This window comes from Fundulus heteroclitus, chromosome 5 (genome assembly GCF_011125445.2).
Source record: "Fundulus heteroclitus isolate FHET01 chromosome 5, MU-UCD_Fhet_4.1, whole genome shotgun sequence".
Taxonomy (NCBI): domain Eukaryota; kingdom Metazoa; phylum Chordata; class Actinopteri; order Cyprinodontiformes; family Fundulidae; genus Fundulus; species Fundulus heteroclitus.
Window position 1 is genome coordinate 20,973,059 of NC_046365.1, and position 12,969 is coordinate 20,986,027.

The following is a 12,969-nucleotide window of genomic DNA, read 5'->3' on the forward strand; positions in this document are numbered from 1 at the left end:
GCATATGTATTCATACCCCTTAAACTTTTTTTAACATTTTGTCTTATCACAACCAAACTTCACATTATTTTATAGACATTTTATGCGAGAGACCAACACAGAGTAGTGGTTATACTAAGATTAAATTACACACAGTTGGACTCTGCTGATTAGGTGGCTTGTGTTGACAGACACACTGTATTTAAGGGGTACAGAATAAATGGATTGAATACAAAATTAACCCCACACCTATATAATTTTATTTAAAAAAAGTTTCTCAAGTTTCTCATCACTTTCAGTTGGTCTAATACATACATTTTCAATAAAATACATTGAAGTTTGTGGTTGTAACATGACAAAATGTGAAGAGGGTGGATTAGAATGATTTTGTTTACCAAGCATGACTTGTGCAAACTAACAATTATCACATTCTTGACCTACTAAGAATGATACAACGATTTTATTCAGTGTGAACTTGATCAGTTATGATGTACTGTCATGAAATAATCAGGTTGTGTGCTCTGATTTATTTGTTTATTCATTTTAATTTTCACAGAAACAGATAATAAAGTACATACAGTAGAAGAAAATACCACAAATAAAAATATAATCCTCAGAATAACACTCAAGGGGAAAAAATGATTCAAACTTAGTATCAGAATGAGAAACGTATGTCCATATTTATGTAACAAAACAGGATCTGAAAGAATGCAGTGATGTTTCAGTTATGCACTACTCAGTTTGCCAGTCCTTGTCACGTTTGATCCATTTCATAATCTCTGTGGTCTTTAGCGAGCTGAGACAATGGTAGGCAAGGCTGGGAGCCAGGAGACCGACTGGATGAAAATGAAGATTTTGGTGACCCCGGTGGTGAAAAAGTTATGTTTTGACTAGTCCTCCTCCTAATGTGAGCTCGCAAGCTCTTGGCTGGAGCCATCAATAATCCCCCGCCCTCCTCCACAAGCCCATCAAACACAGCTCCCACACTCTGTCGTATCCTCACGCAGAAGTGGGGGCAGCTGAACACGTACAGGATAGGGTTCAAAACAGGATTCAAAAACGCAAACGTTGCCGCCAGCGGAAGGCCCAATTCCACCAATTTGAAAATCTTTGTGTTATACTGGGCTATCAGTTCTATGATGCAGAAAATGTGATAAGGAGCCCAGCACACCGCAAATGCTGTAATCACAAAAGTCACCATTTTGGTGAAACTCTGTGACAGATGGTATGTAGGACTGGGTATGACAGGAGACAGGTTGTTTACTTTGGACTTAAATGACGAACCCGGAGTCAAACACTTGGCGCCATTTGTATCAAACAAATTGTTTCTTGAATGTCCATCGCATCCTGGCTGAATCAGTGCATCTGGCAGTCTGATGATACTCTGCTTTCTCTTTCTATTTTTGTTTCTAAGGATGAGAGCAATTTTGATGTAGCTTCCTGTAATGACCACTAGAGGGATCAGGAACGCTAACAGTAACTTGGAGATGGCTGTTGCTCCTTGTCTGATGTTGCACTCTGTTTCCAGTGAATCCTTAGTGGATAAATACAAAGCAAAATTATGATAGCATAACTTCCTCCCATCGATCTTGTTAATCACCGAGCGAAACATAGAATAAGGCAACGTATTTAACGCTGCCCACAGCCAGCCCAGAGCACACACCTTCCATGCGCCTGCTACCGACCTGTGATTCTGACTCCACACTGGCTTGGCCACCAGAATCAGGCGGTCCAGTGAAATGGCTGCCAGCAAGAAGGCTGAAACAAACATGTTGAAGAAAAAGATGGAAACTTGTGCTATGCAGAGCACGGAGCCGAGCTCCCAGCTGTTGGAGGAGTAAAGGTAGAAGGTGAAGAGCGGGAGAGTCAGTGTGGCCAGGAAGTCAGACATGGCCAGGTTGAGCATCCAGACGGAGGCCACGGTGCGACGTCTGAGGCGAAAACCCAAAACCCAAATGATTAGGGCATTTTCCAAAATCCCCAGGCAGGAGAAGATGCCATGGATGCAAACCACAACCAGATTGCCCTGTGTGTTGGTGGAATTGTATTCTCGCTTCAGTTGGATCAGTGGGCAGAGTCGCTGATCCTCAGAGACATTGGCCATGTTGAACAACAGAAGCCTGAAAGAAGAAAGAGTCAGACACTGAGATTTAACATATTTAAATCATCGCATTATAGTCAGAAAGTACTGAAGTACACAGTTTCTTGCTTAAATTATTTCAATCTTACCAAATATAATATACTGTTCTGGGTACCTGTTCACCTTGACTTTGTGATGCAACCAACCTTTTAAACACTTATAACTTTTGTCACTGAGGGTTGTGCAAAAGTATTCACACCCCTTAGTCCAACTCATAAATGTGACATATTACAACTACAGGGTTCAATGTGTTTAATTGGAATCTGATGTAATGGACCAGTAATTAAACAACCAAACCGCTCATAATTGCATGACGACCAGCTCTTCCCACTGGTATTTAGGCAATCTATCTAAGGTCATGAGCCCTAAGCTTTAGTTCCATCAACAGATTCTCAATCAGATTGATGTTGGGACTATTTCAAAACATTAGTATTATTTTTATTCAGAGGACAAATGTGGGTAAAATTAATGATTACTTTAAACCTAAATTGGCCAGGAGTTTGAATAATTTGGGAAACAGATTAGATTAGATTAGATTAGATTAGATTCAACTTTATTGTCATTACACAGGTACAGGTACAAGGCAACAAAATGCAGTTTAGGTCTAACCAGAAGTGCAATAGCAGCAAGTGCAGGATAAGCAGTGGTTCCATATGTACAGGACATGGATTTTTACTGAATAAATATAGAGATGGTTACTATTATAAACAGAATTTTACTGATAGATTTGTCCTATGAATATGATATATAGGTAACTAGTATTGTGAACTAAATTTGCAGTTGGATATGTACAAAATATAATACACTTGGTCATGGCAGAAGGCCGTTCACACTAAGACTGGTTCTGGGAGGTTTCTTCCTGTTAAAGGGGAGTTTTCCTCTCCATTCTCTCCACATGCATCTTTAGTATGAGGAACTGCTGCAAAGTCAATGGCACAATACAAATACCTATCCATCTTTGCCGTTGTATTCCCCCTCTCTCTCTCAACCCCATTTCCCATCGGCCTACTGTCAAAAAAAGGCCACTATAGTGCCAAAACACTTTAGTAAAAAAAAACACCAAATTAATAAAATCCATTGGTCTGCGTTCAACCAGTCTGCGGAGCAGAAGGAAAAATAAAACCTATTTTTTAACAATTGTTTTAAATAATTATTTTTGGCTTCATCAGGCAGGAATCTACAGCTGTCTCCAGAGCGGTTCATAGTCGAGCGTGAAGCAGCCAGGGTGAGGATCAGTGCCTCCAAATTTGAGGCTATGGTCTTGAGCCGGAAAAGGGTAGAGGGCCTTCTCAGGGTCGGGGAGGATGTCCTGTCCCAAGTGGAGGTGTTTAAGTATCTCGGGGTCACCATTGAGGTAAAGGGTCATGATTGAGGTAAAGTGTCATGATTGAGGTAAAGAGGGAACGGGAGATTGATAGGCGGATTGGTGCTGCGTCTGCTGTACTGGTCTGTTGTGGTGAAGAGAGATCTGAGTCGAAAGGCGAAGCTTTTGATTTACCAGTCGATCTACGTTCCCACCCTCATCTATGGTCATGAGATTTTGTTCTTGACCATAACGAGATGACAGAGACAAGCGGCTAAAATGAGTTTTCTCCGTAGTGTGTCTGGGCTCTCCCTTAGAGAGAGGGTGAAAAGCTTGGTCATCCGGAGGGGACTCAGAGTAGAGCTGCTGCTCCTCCACGTGGAGAGCAGCCAGTTGAGGTGGCTTGGGCATCTGGTTAGGAGTCTCCTGGGCATCTCCATGGTGAGGTGATCCGGGCACGTCCCACAGGGAGGAGACCCAGAGGAAGACCCAGGACACGCTGGAGGGACTATGTCTCTCAGCTGGCCTGGGAACGCCTTGGGATTCCTCCTGAGGGGCTGGCCCAAGTGGCCGGGGAGAGGGACGTCTGGGCCTCCCTACTGAAGCTGCTACCCCCGTGACCCGACCCCGGATAAGCGGAAGAAGATGGATGGATGGATGGATATTGTTTTAAAAATAATTTGTTGAAAAAGACATCTATAACCTTCTGGACATGATTATTAATGTTGAGGCAACTAGCCATCACTATGACTGGTTGAATGTAGTGACTAAAAAGATGGCAGGTTTAAAACATGTATTGCTTCACAAGATAGTGAACTGTAGGGATGGGCTACGGTATCAAATAACTTTTTCTCTCAGAGCAGTGGAAGAGAAACTGCTTTGTTGAAAACACTATCTCTTGTTGGGGAATCTATATTCTTTCAGATTCTTTCCTGCAGGAACTCAGCCAGGCTTTTACAAGCAGCCAGTCTGATTTTCTGTCATTGTCTGGTCACCGGTTACGCAGACTGCAGACCATACCTATTTGGGATCCAAGGTTTATGAGAATATGCAGTCTTTTTCAGCAAGATCAAGACTTTCCCTTGTGTGTGCTCCCTACGGGCAAAGAGAAAGAATGCTGGGCCCCAAAACCTGTGTTGTAAAAAAAAGGCAGGTGTTGCAAAAACATTCTCAGTCCTTGAACCTTTTACCCACTTTGTCGAAAACAACCTTATTACATTTTATTGTGATTTTTGGTATGGTGCCCCTTGGTCTTCATGTTGCTGTTTGGTCAATAATGTTCTCTAAGAAAACTTTGGAGAACCGCTGAATTTATGTTCAAATTCGAAAATTCGACTCCGTCTACTAAAATTAGTTGCACAGGTTTTGATTATTTTATGATTTTTAGAAAAGAAAAACAATGTAACATTTATACACCACTTGGTGTTGGTCTATCACAGGGGTTCTCAAACTTTTCAGCCTGTGACTCCCAAAATTACAGTGCGAGAGACTGTCAAACCCATTTTAGCAAGTGGGGTTTTTCGTCTTATTTTTTTTTAAAATAAGATACAAGATCCTCCTTTACAAAGAAAGATTGTAAAGACAAATTACAACCCTAATGCACTGTCAATAAAACTGCAAAACAAAACTGATTAAGGGAAGATAAGGTGGCATCAAAAGACTTATGATAAAAGTGATGACAGATACTGCAGATTATGAAACCGTTCCAAAACTATTCTTGAAAGCCGAAACCTTCAGTGTTCTGCTCTGACTTGTTTTCATCAACATTCCCTGGGGATTATATAACCATCGTTGCAGAAACAATTTCATTTTGATTTGCAGTTCCAGTTGAACTTTTTTTTTAAAATGACCTTTAATTCTATTGGACAGGTATGCAAAATGGTCTCAATCTCTGTAAAATCTTTCTGTACCTTCCAAATGTTATCATCTTTTCCAGAGTTACAAAAGCAAAACATAATAAAAGTGTCTTGCATTTTGACAGTTAGCAGCATGTCGTAGCCTGTTAATGTTGTCTAGACACATCCCAGCTATTGAGCAACACAGCTATACACCTTGGAGGTGCCAACATAGTACGGTCAAACTCTAACTTTCTAGCAACCATTATTGTCTGGACTGAAATAATTAATTCTGCACTGAACAATTTAAAATCATCAATAAAACATAAAGTCATTCACAGTTAAAGGTACACACTGATGTGATCAATGACAATTTCTTTTTTTTTTTTTCTACAAAAAAAGCCATTGGAAAATGTATGGATATAGAAAGGAATGAAGGATGAAACTCTCCGCTCTTTACTAGGGAAATGAGTCAAAACTGAAAATCATGCTTAAGTGAACAGCAACATTTGAAACTGTGATCCTGGTTAATTTTGCTTATTTTTTATGTTACTATTCCATGAAGTTATTTTGATAAATTTTTAATGTTTTGATACTAAATTTTAGCTGGTTCATACGTTGCAGAACATTTAGTATGCATCATTTAGCAATGTATGGTTCTCATACCCAACCTAGAGCTAGATCACTAAACTTGTTGGGTTTAAACATGATCCAGACAGATGTTACCTGCACCGGACAAAATGACAGCCAGTCATCCTGTTTAAATTGGATGAATTGCTGGTCAAAATACCTGTGGAAACATGGAAAAAGTAGTGCCAGATAAGATGTTTCCATTGGTTCTATATATATATTTTTTTGAATGAGTCATTTCAGCTGCTGCCTTATTCCCAGGGTTGCAACAGCTGGTCTTTACAACTTGTGAACACACTTCTTATGCTGAATGCCAGTCCTGAATGCCCAGGCTCAGGGTGATGCTGTTTAACTCCTTTGTCATCCATCCATCCATCCATCCATCCATCCATCCATCCATCCATTTTCTAACACGCTTATCCCTTTTGGGGTCGCGAGGGGTGCTGGTGCCTATCTCCTTTGTTGTATACATTTTTATTTGCATATCAAAGTTTTAGCCTTTAATGTTTGAATATTCCTCTCAAATACCACACTCACACGCTTAGTCACATCCTCTTACACTGCCTACCACAGGTGACAAATATAAATGCAGGTCCAAGTCAGCACATGAAGACACTTGAGTAAACATTTATCTGAGATTTGATTGGAGCACACGTGATTAACTGTGTCTAAATGGCTTTAATAATGGCAAAGTAGGATTTACATTTTTTTTACTTTAACATTTGAAAACTGGGTACAATCAAATAAGTAAAGTCAGACGAATGCAAAGCAGGATGAAGTTTACTTAGAAGCTTTTCACTGCGGCGCTGCACGGGGAGATTCCGTGATAGAAATAAAATCATACTCCCTTCCTTGAGCTCTAATGCACATAATGCGAGCGGATTACTGTTAACTATGTTTAGGAAACAATATTTGGAACTTCTCAGAGTCTCATAAATCCATGGAATACAACCTGTATAGTAACTGTAAGTACATCAAGGTAATAAAAGGTTATTTATTTCAAGATTCAGCCTAATTTAAACAACAAATTGGTTGGACAGGAAACGTGAATGAATGCGTAGAATTTATTTTGTAAATGTGTTTCTAAAGAACAATGCTCCCACAGTGTAGGGAAGCGACAGAAGGTGTCTGTATCAGAGGAACCAACCAGCTATGATTTATTGATGACATTATCACTTGAAAGTTATGTCACTCTGAATCTACAATTTAAATAAAATTATCATAACCATATTGGCTTAAATTTCTGTATTATACAAATAAAATAGAAATCAAAGCTTTGAAAACAGAGTAAGATATGCATCATACTACCAGCATTATGTTACATTATTAGTAACAGCTTTGTGTAAAGTGGCAACCATTTTACAAGCTTGACACTCACCAAGCTGTTGGTTATACTCGTATGTGCAGGGCAACATGAGCGCCTTCATTAAATCCTCTCCGGCGATTCTTCCTTTTCTCCTAGCCCAGACACACTTATCTCTCCAGCTCTGTCAGTTCCTACTGCCCTCCTGTGCTGGAGACACCCACCCATTCATGTAAATACCTCAGCTGGCTCCTCCCAACAGAAGAAGCAGGAAAGAGCACATGCAAACTGTATTAAAATGGGGTAGGACTGAAAAATAATATCTGTTGTCTCAATGTCAGTCAAACGTCATTCCCGAACAAGGCGAGGCTTGTGTGAACTTGACTCAACAGATGGATGTATTTTCGTGGTGATGTTACGCTGCTCCAAGCAGCAAAGTACTACCGCCTCTGATGTGTTGTTATAGAACACTGATGTGTTGTTATGGGATTATCGTTTTTTTTTTCGTGTTAACGGTGCAATTTTTTTGTTCACTGAGTAATACAAGCATTGCTGTGAGAATGTAAAAGTAGCCTGGGACAATACTTCTTGAAGGATCCAAATCCTTTTCCAAGTCTGACTAGTGATAAAGAATCTAGATCTTTTTCTCCTTTCAAACTGAAAGCAAAATTCTTTAGAAGAGCTTCCAAAGTCAAACAAATGATGTTAGTTGTGTTTAATTGCACGCAACCCCGCTGTCTGGGTTTTGTTTGTTCTGTCAGATATGTTTTGCCCTCACATAGAAATTTTCAGTCTCATTTCTTTCCCACTGAAATGTTCCAGATCATCAATATATATATATATATATATATATATATATATATATATATATATATATATATATATATATATATATATATATATACATAAGTCAAAGATAACCTCATTGAAACAAAACAAAAAAAGGTTTTGTTTACTCGATATTAAATAATATATAACTTGGCCCTTTGTGCAAATGTATTCTTCCCCATTGTTCAAACATAAAGTAAGGGTTACTACCCACATTTTTTGGTTGGGTGAGCTCCATTTCCCAGTCAAGCCTAAGGATGTTTGCTGCCTAATCTGTAGAATCAATAAATAACTTAGAATAATCCTATCTGACAATATGAAGTAGGCTAAAAGATCTAAAAAAACACATTAACTGACCTAAAGAAATTTAAAAGCAGATGAGAACAAAGTCATTGAAATCAGTAATAGCCATAATTCACAAATGGAGAACAGTCGGGTCCATTAATGATCCATTCAGAAAGAAAAGACCACCATCAATAGATAGCATCAACAGGCCTCATTTGCCTCATGATCGGGGTTCACATTCCAGACTGAGCAATACTGACTGAGCAATAATGGCATCCATGGGGAAATTCCAAGATAAAAACTGTGATCAAAATTAACACAAAGGCTACCCTCACATTTGCCAGCACAGATAATATGAAATATGCTGTGGCTTCACAAGACAAGAGTAAAACTTTCTGTAAGGTGTACCACACATTACTTCTGGTGTACAACTAACAGCATTTCTGAAAAACAAAAAAACAACAACATTATTCTGACAGGTTAACACAATGTTGGAGGTGTGAAGGCCCATATGGCTGAAGCAATTGAGAGAATAATACATTTGTTTTTTACTAAAAAAATATTTTACTAGAAAAAAGTTTGTAACTTCGGCTTAAACAAATCTGAGTTATGCAGCAGGATATTAATGCTAACTTTTTAAAAATACATTTTGTAATCAAATTCATAAGGCAGTATAATGTTTTTGCAAAGAGGTCATCTGACAATTATTGCAGTACCCCAAAACAAGCAGCAGATGCCACTATGATGTCTCCCATCCCAACAAACCACTGCAGAAGGAGGGACCAACATCACGGCTCAGAAAAAATGAAAAAAAAAAACAACAAACAAAAGTAAATGGCTAACAGTTCATACAAATTTTCAGGTTCATTCATTTATTTTCTATTGTATGTGTAGTAAGGTGGATTTTTCTATGTGCATGTTTTTGTTTCAGCTTGTTTTGTTGCATGGTTGTACATATATTTCTGTGCATGCTTTTTGGAGACACCAGTTCCTACCCCTTTCCTCTGGCCACTGACTGACTGAGTACACAGGTGTATCTCATCCAGAGTGATGAGGCAGGAAGAAAAGGGGCGGCCACACTCAGTGAGAGGGGGAGAGAGAAGGAGAGACTGACAAAGCAGGCTGTGGAGGAGCTGCCGGCGCCTGGCCAGTGGCCGACCGAGGAGCAGTGATGGGGAGGAACCTGAAGAGGCAGCTTGAGCGAAGCGCTGTCCACCGACACTGTGACACAAAAGATATGCGGCAGATCCAGACTGAGTGGATGCAGAAGTGAACCCCCGGACTGGGAGCAGCGAGGCCGTGGTGGGGCAAGGGTGAGGCGCACCTGAGTCGAGAACTGCCGCTAAAGCTGCTACACACAATGGCCGGACGGGGAGGAACCCTCTGCATTGTGGCGTTTCGTTGGGGCCATCTTTCCTTGGTGGGGGAGGCAGATTTCCGGTGTTGGCCCCTCTTGGGCACCTTTACTTTGAGGGCCCCTTTGGGTATCTGGGGTCTTGACTCCCCCGGCGTCTGCCTCAGTGCTCTGGGGGGCAGGTCTTTGGCTCTTCACAACCACTAATGAGCATTTTGCTTTTGGATAAATTTTACATACACAAGCGCACTCTCACAAACGCCTACAAGTGCTTGGATCCTGGTATTTGCAGACTTACTTCCATACAGAAAAACCCCTATAATTATCTTCAGCTGTCACTTTATTCATGTTGTATTAATTAATACTGTATATACTTCTGTTATGGTATCAAGGCGCTACTTTATTGTATCTGTAATACTTTATCTGCTGGTTGTGCTGTTCTTTTTACATCTCTCTTTGCAGGTAAAGAGGCAGACTGGTGTTATCATTCTCTCCCTTTTAACTCCTCTTTCTTTCAACGTTTCTCCTTTTTTCCCTTTCTCTCTCTCTTCTACTTTCTTATTGTAGTGTCCATATAACATGAAGTATTCACTGCATAAATTATAATAGGCGGTACGGCTCCACTTGTGAAAGTTAAACCTGTTGGGCTGTTATGGCATTAAGACAACAATTCTTAATGCCACATTGCCAGACAGGACACTATATATATATATATATATTAGCAAGCAACTTCGCTTCATAAGTCACAACTGCACCTAAGTGTTTGCATACAAGGCATCAAGTTTTGCCCTCTACTTTGTTATTATGTTTGTGTTAATCTATGGTACACGTCAACCTGTTGATCATTGGGGAGAGGAATCTGAAGGTAGAAATCTCTGATGAAAGTTGTGCGTACTTGTAGTTTTGAATGCTGATAATAAAGTGGATCTTTGACTAAAGTCTGATGTGGAGCGAATGTGAATGTTTGAAAGGAATCATGTGGCAGTGTGGCTGCAATTCACCACTTTACCATCTGCGTCCCCAATTTCCTCTGTCTACAAAAGGAGCGTATGCATTGGTCAGAGTTTGAGTGAGGGATTGCGTATTCTGACATCAAGTCTTTCTTCATAGATCACTGCCTTTGTGCTGAAAGAGAGGTAGGCAAGATTTAGTCCATGTTTTGTATTTTTTCTGGCCTGTATTTGTGACAAAAGTAGAACCAACACATTGGGCAGATAATCACAAGGTTAGGCCTCCTCAATTTATATGTTAAAGTAGGTAAATGAAGATAATGACAATTGTTAGATCTTCATGCCGAGCTATCATCAGGATAATAGTTATTATTAGATAACTATAATATTCTAATATTAGAATTTTTATTGTTGTTGCACAAAATGATCAACCATATTGTTTTAATTTTAAGCACAACAGAGCAAAGGGGCAGAAGTCCTTGAATTCCTCTTTCTTTTAAGTTACCACTGGCTATTTCAAAACGAAAACCCTGCAGTCGTCATTGTGTTGTATCAAAATGGACTCACAGGCAAGAAAATTGCTGCTCAGGATATTGCGCCTACAAGAATAATTTTCCAATTTATGAAGAACTTCAAGAGAAGTTCTTCATAAATTGCTGGACAAAATGTCTATGACACTGAATGCACAAGGATGAACAACTGCTTATTGGCACATAACCCCACAGAGAACCTTTGGCCGGCTCCCCAATAAGAAGCTGGGTAATAAGAAGTCAACAAGATTTGATTAACTCCAAACATCCATAAGTGTCACTCAGTCAGGGTTTAGCCCTGAAATTGACATCCAGTGAGCCAAAGAAAATTGCTAAAGTTTTGAAGATGGATTAACAATGCAAATGATAATGTGAAAAATGTTTTTAATATATTCCAGTAAACCAAAGATTCTTGGAAAAAAGCATTCTGAAGTGAAAAACATCAGTTTCAAAACTTTATCCACTATTGAACACTCATTAAACAGAGGCAGGCTTGGGCTTTCTCATGCAGGAGTTAAAGAACATCCGACGATAAGATAACAACTGAGCTCTGTTGATAAATCCCAACTTACACTCTTGCCAACGTCACTTATCTCACTGGCCCACTCAGACCTCATTGAGAAGTCATAAAGGACACACGAGTTAAAACCTCCTTGAAGGCATGCTTGTCTGGTGCGTCTCTGCAAACTGAGGTATGTAGAGTATGTATGTTTCAATCATTATTGAAAGAGGAGAATCCAACACCATGACTTGTTTATGCTGTAACAGCAAACAGGCTTAAATTGGAGGCAATTTGACTTTCGCTCAGTTCTTTTTGAAAACGTTTCAACGCCTATCCAGGAGTCTTTGTCAATTCTGGTGGCTTGCAATTGTGCAACCTGCAGCTGGTGCACTGCATTTTCTAAAGGGCATGGAAGTCCATCCTCCTAGGCTCAGTCTATGGGCCTTCATGTCCTTTAAACACAGCAGCGCACCAACTGCAGGTTGCTAAAGTGCAAGCCACCAGAAGACGTATCGCTTTCTCAAATGAAAACAGTTGTGCTCCAGCTCTTTCACAGGGGGGCACTCAGTGGAGCACCTTTACTGTAGATATGTGGGAGTGTGAGCGTGTGTCTGTGTGTTAGGGGATATAATCAGTGATGTTCCTCTGGTAATGTTAAATACTAAAAATGGTGACTGCAAATAATTCTTCCGCCGTCACTTTTGGGACCCTATAATGCAGCGACCCTATGCGTCACATGTAATGCATGTCCACATTTTGTGCCACTGATTCAAGAGGAGGGTCTCACTCATGCCACAACCACCCCTGATTGAGTGTACAACATTAGCAGTATGGATTTAGGTCCCGTTTACAAACAAAAAGATTACTTAAAATAGTCTAAAATAGTCCCCTACCGCTGTGGTTCTTCTTAAGTTCATCTTCTTTAAATCATCTCCTGTGAAGTGACACAATTTTTCTTAGGGCATAAGCACAAAGTTATTTATCTGACATTCTTTCAGTCACTTATTAGCATGTTACACTCCCTTTTACTGTTCATGTGTTCCTTTTCCCACAATGCACTTTGGATCATTAGGTCATAGAGAATAAACCGTGATCAACCCGGTTTCCCTGTTATCTTGGTGTTCAAATAAGCCTTGCTTTTCCTAGAAAGTTATAAAATAGCAAAAGTTATCTGGATTTCGAAACCTGACAAGATGGCTATATCATTGTTGCTGAACAGGAAACACCAATAAATGTTTTCAAAATTGTGGCAAACAAGTTCATCAATGAACAAAAATATACAGATGGAGCCAAAATGAAACCAAAAACTGCTGGTGGACACAAGTAGTGA

At 39.8% G+C, this 12,969-nt stretch overlaps 2 protein-coding genes across 4 annotated transcripts in view; one reads left to right on the forward strand and one right to left on the reverse strand.

Moving 5' to 3' along the window:
- vwa11 (von Willebrand factor A domain containing 11) overlaps positions 1–12,969 on the forward strand; it is a 35,526-nt gene that overhangs the window by 6,803 nt on the left and 15,754 nt on the right. The window lies entirely within an intron of this gene.
- On the reverse strand, positions 500–7,400 carry LOC105931509 (prostaglandin D2 receptor 2). Of its 2 annotated transcripts, XM_012870212.3 has the most exons (3): positions 7,266–7,400; positions 1,665–2,099; positions 1,354–1,513 (listed from the first exon to the last, which is right to left on the reverse strand). In XM_012870212.3, the coding sequence occupies exons 2-3, from the start codon at positions 2,081–2,083 to the stop codon at positions 1,450–1,452; spliced, it is 483 nt and encodes a 160-aa protein (XP_012725666.2). In that variant the 5' UTR covers positions 2,084–2,099; positions 7,266–7,400; the 3' UTR covers positions 1,354–1,449. The 2 variants fall into 2 exon arrangements, with proteins under 2 accessions (XP_012725664.2, XP_012725666.2); XM_012870210.3 differs by having other exon boundaries at positions 500–2,099.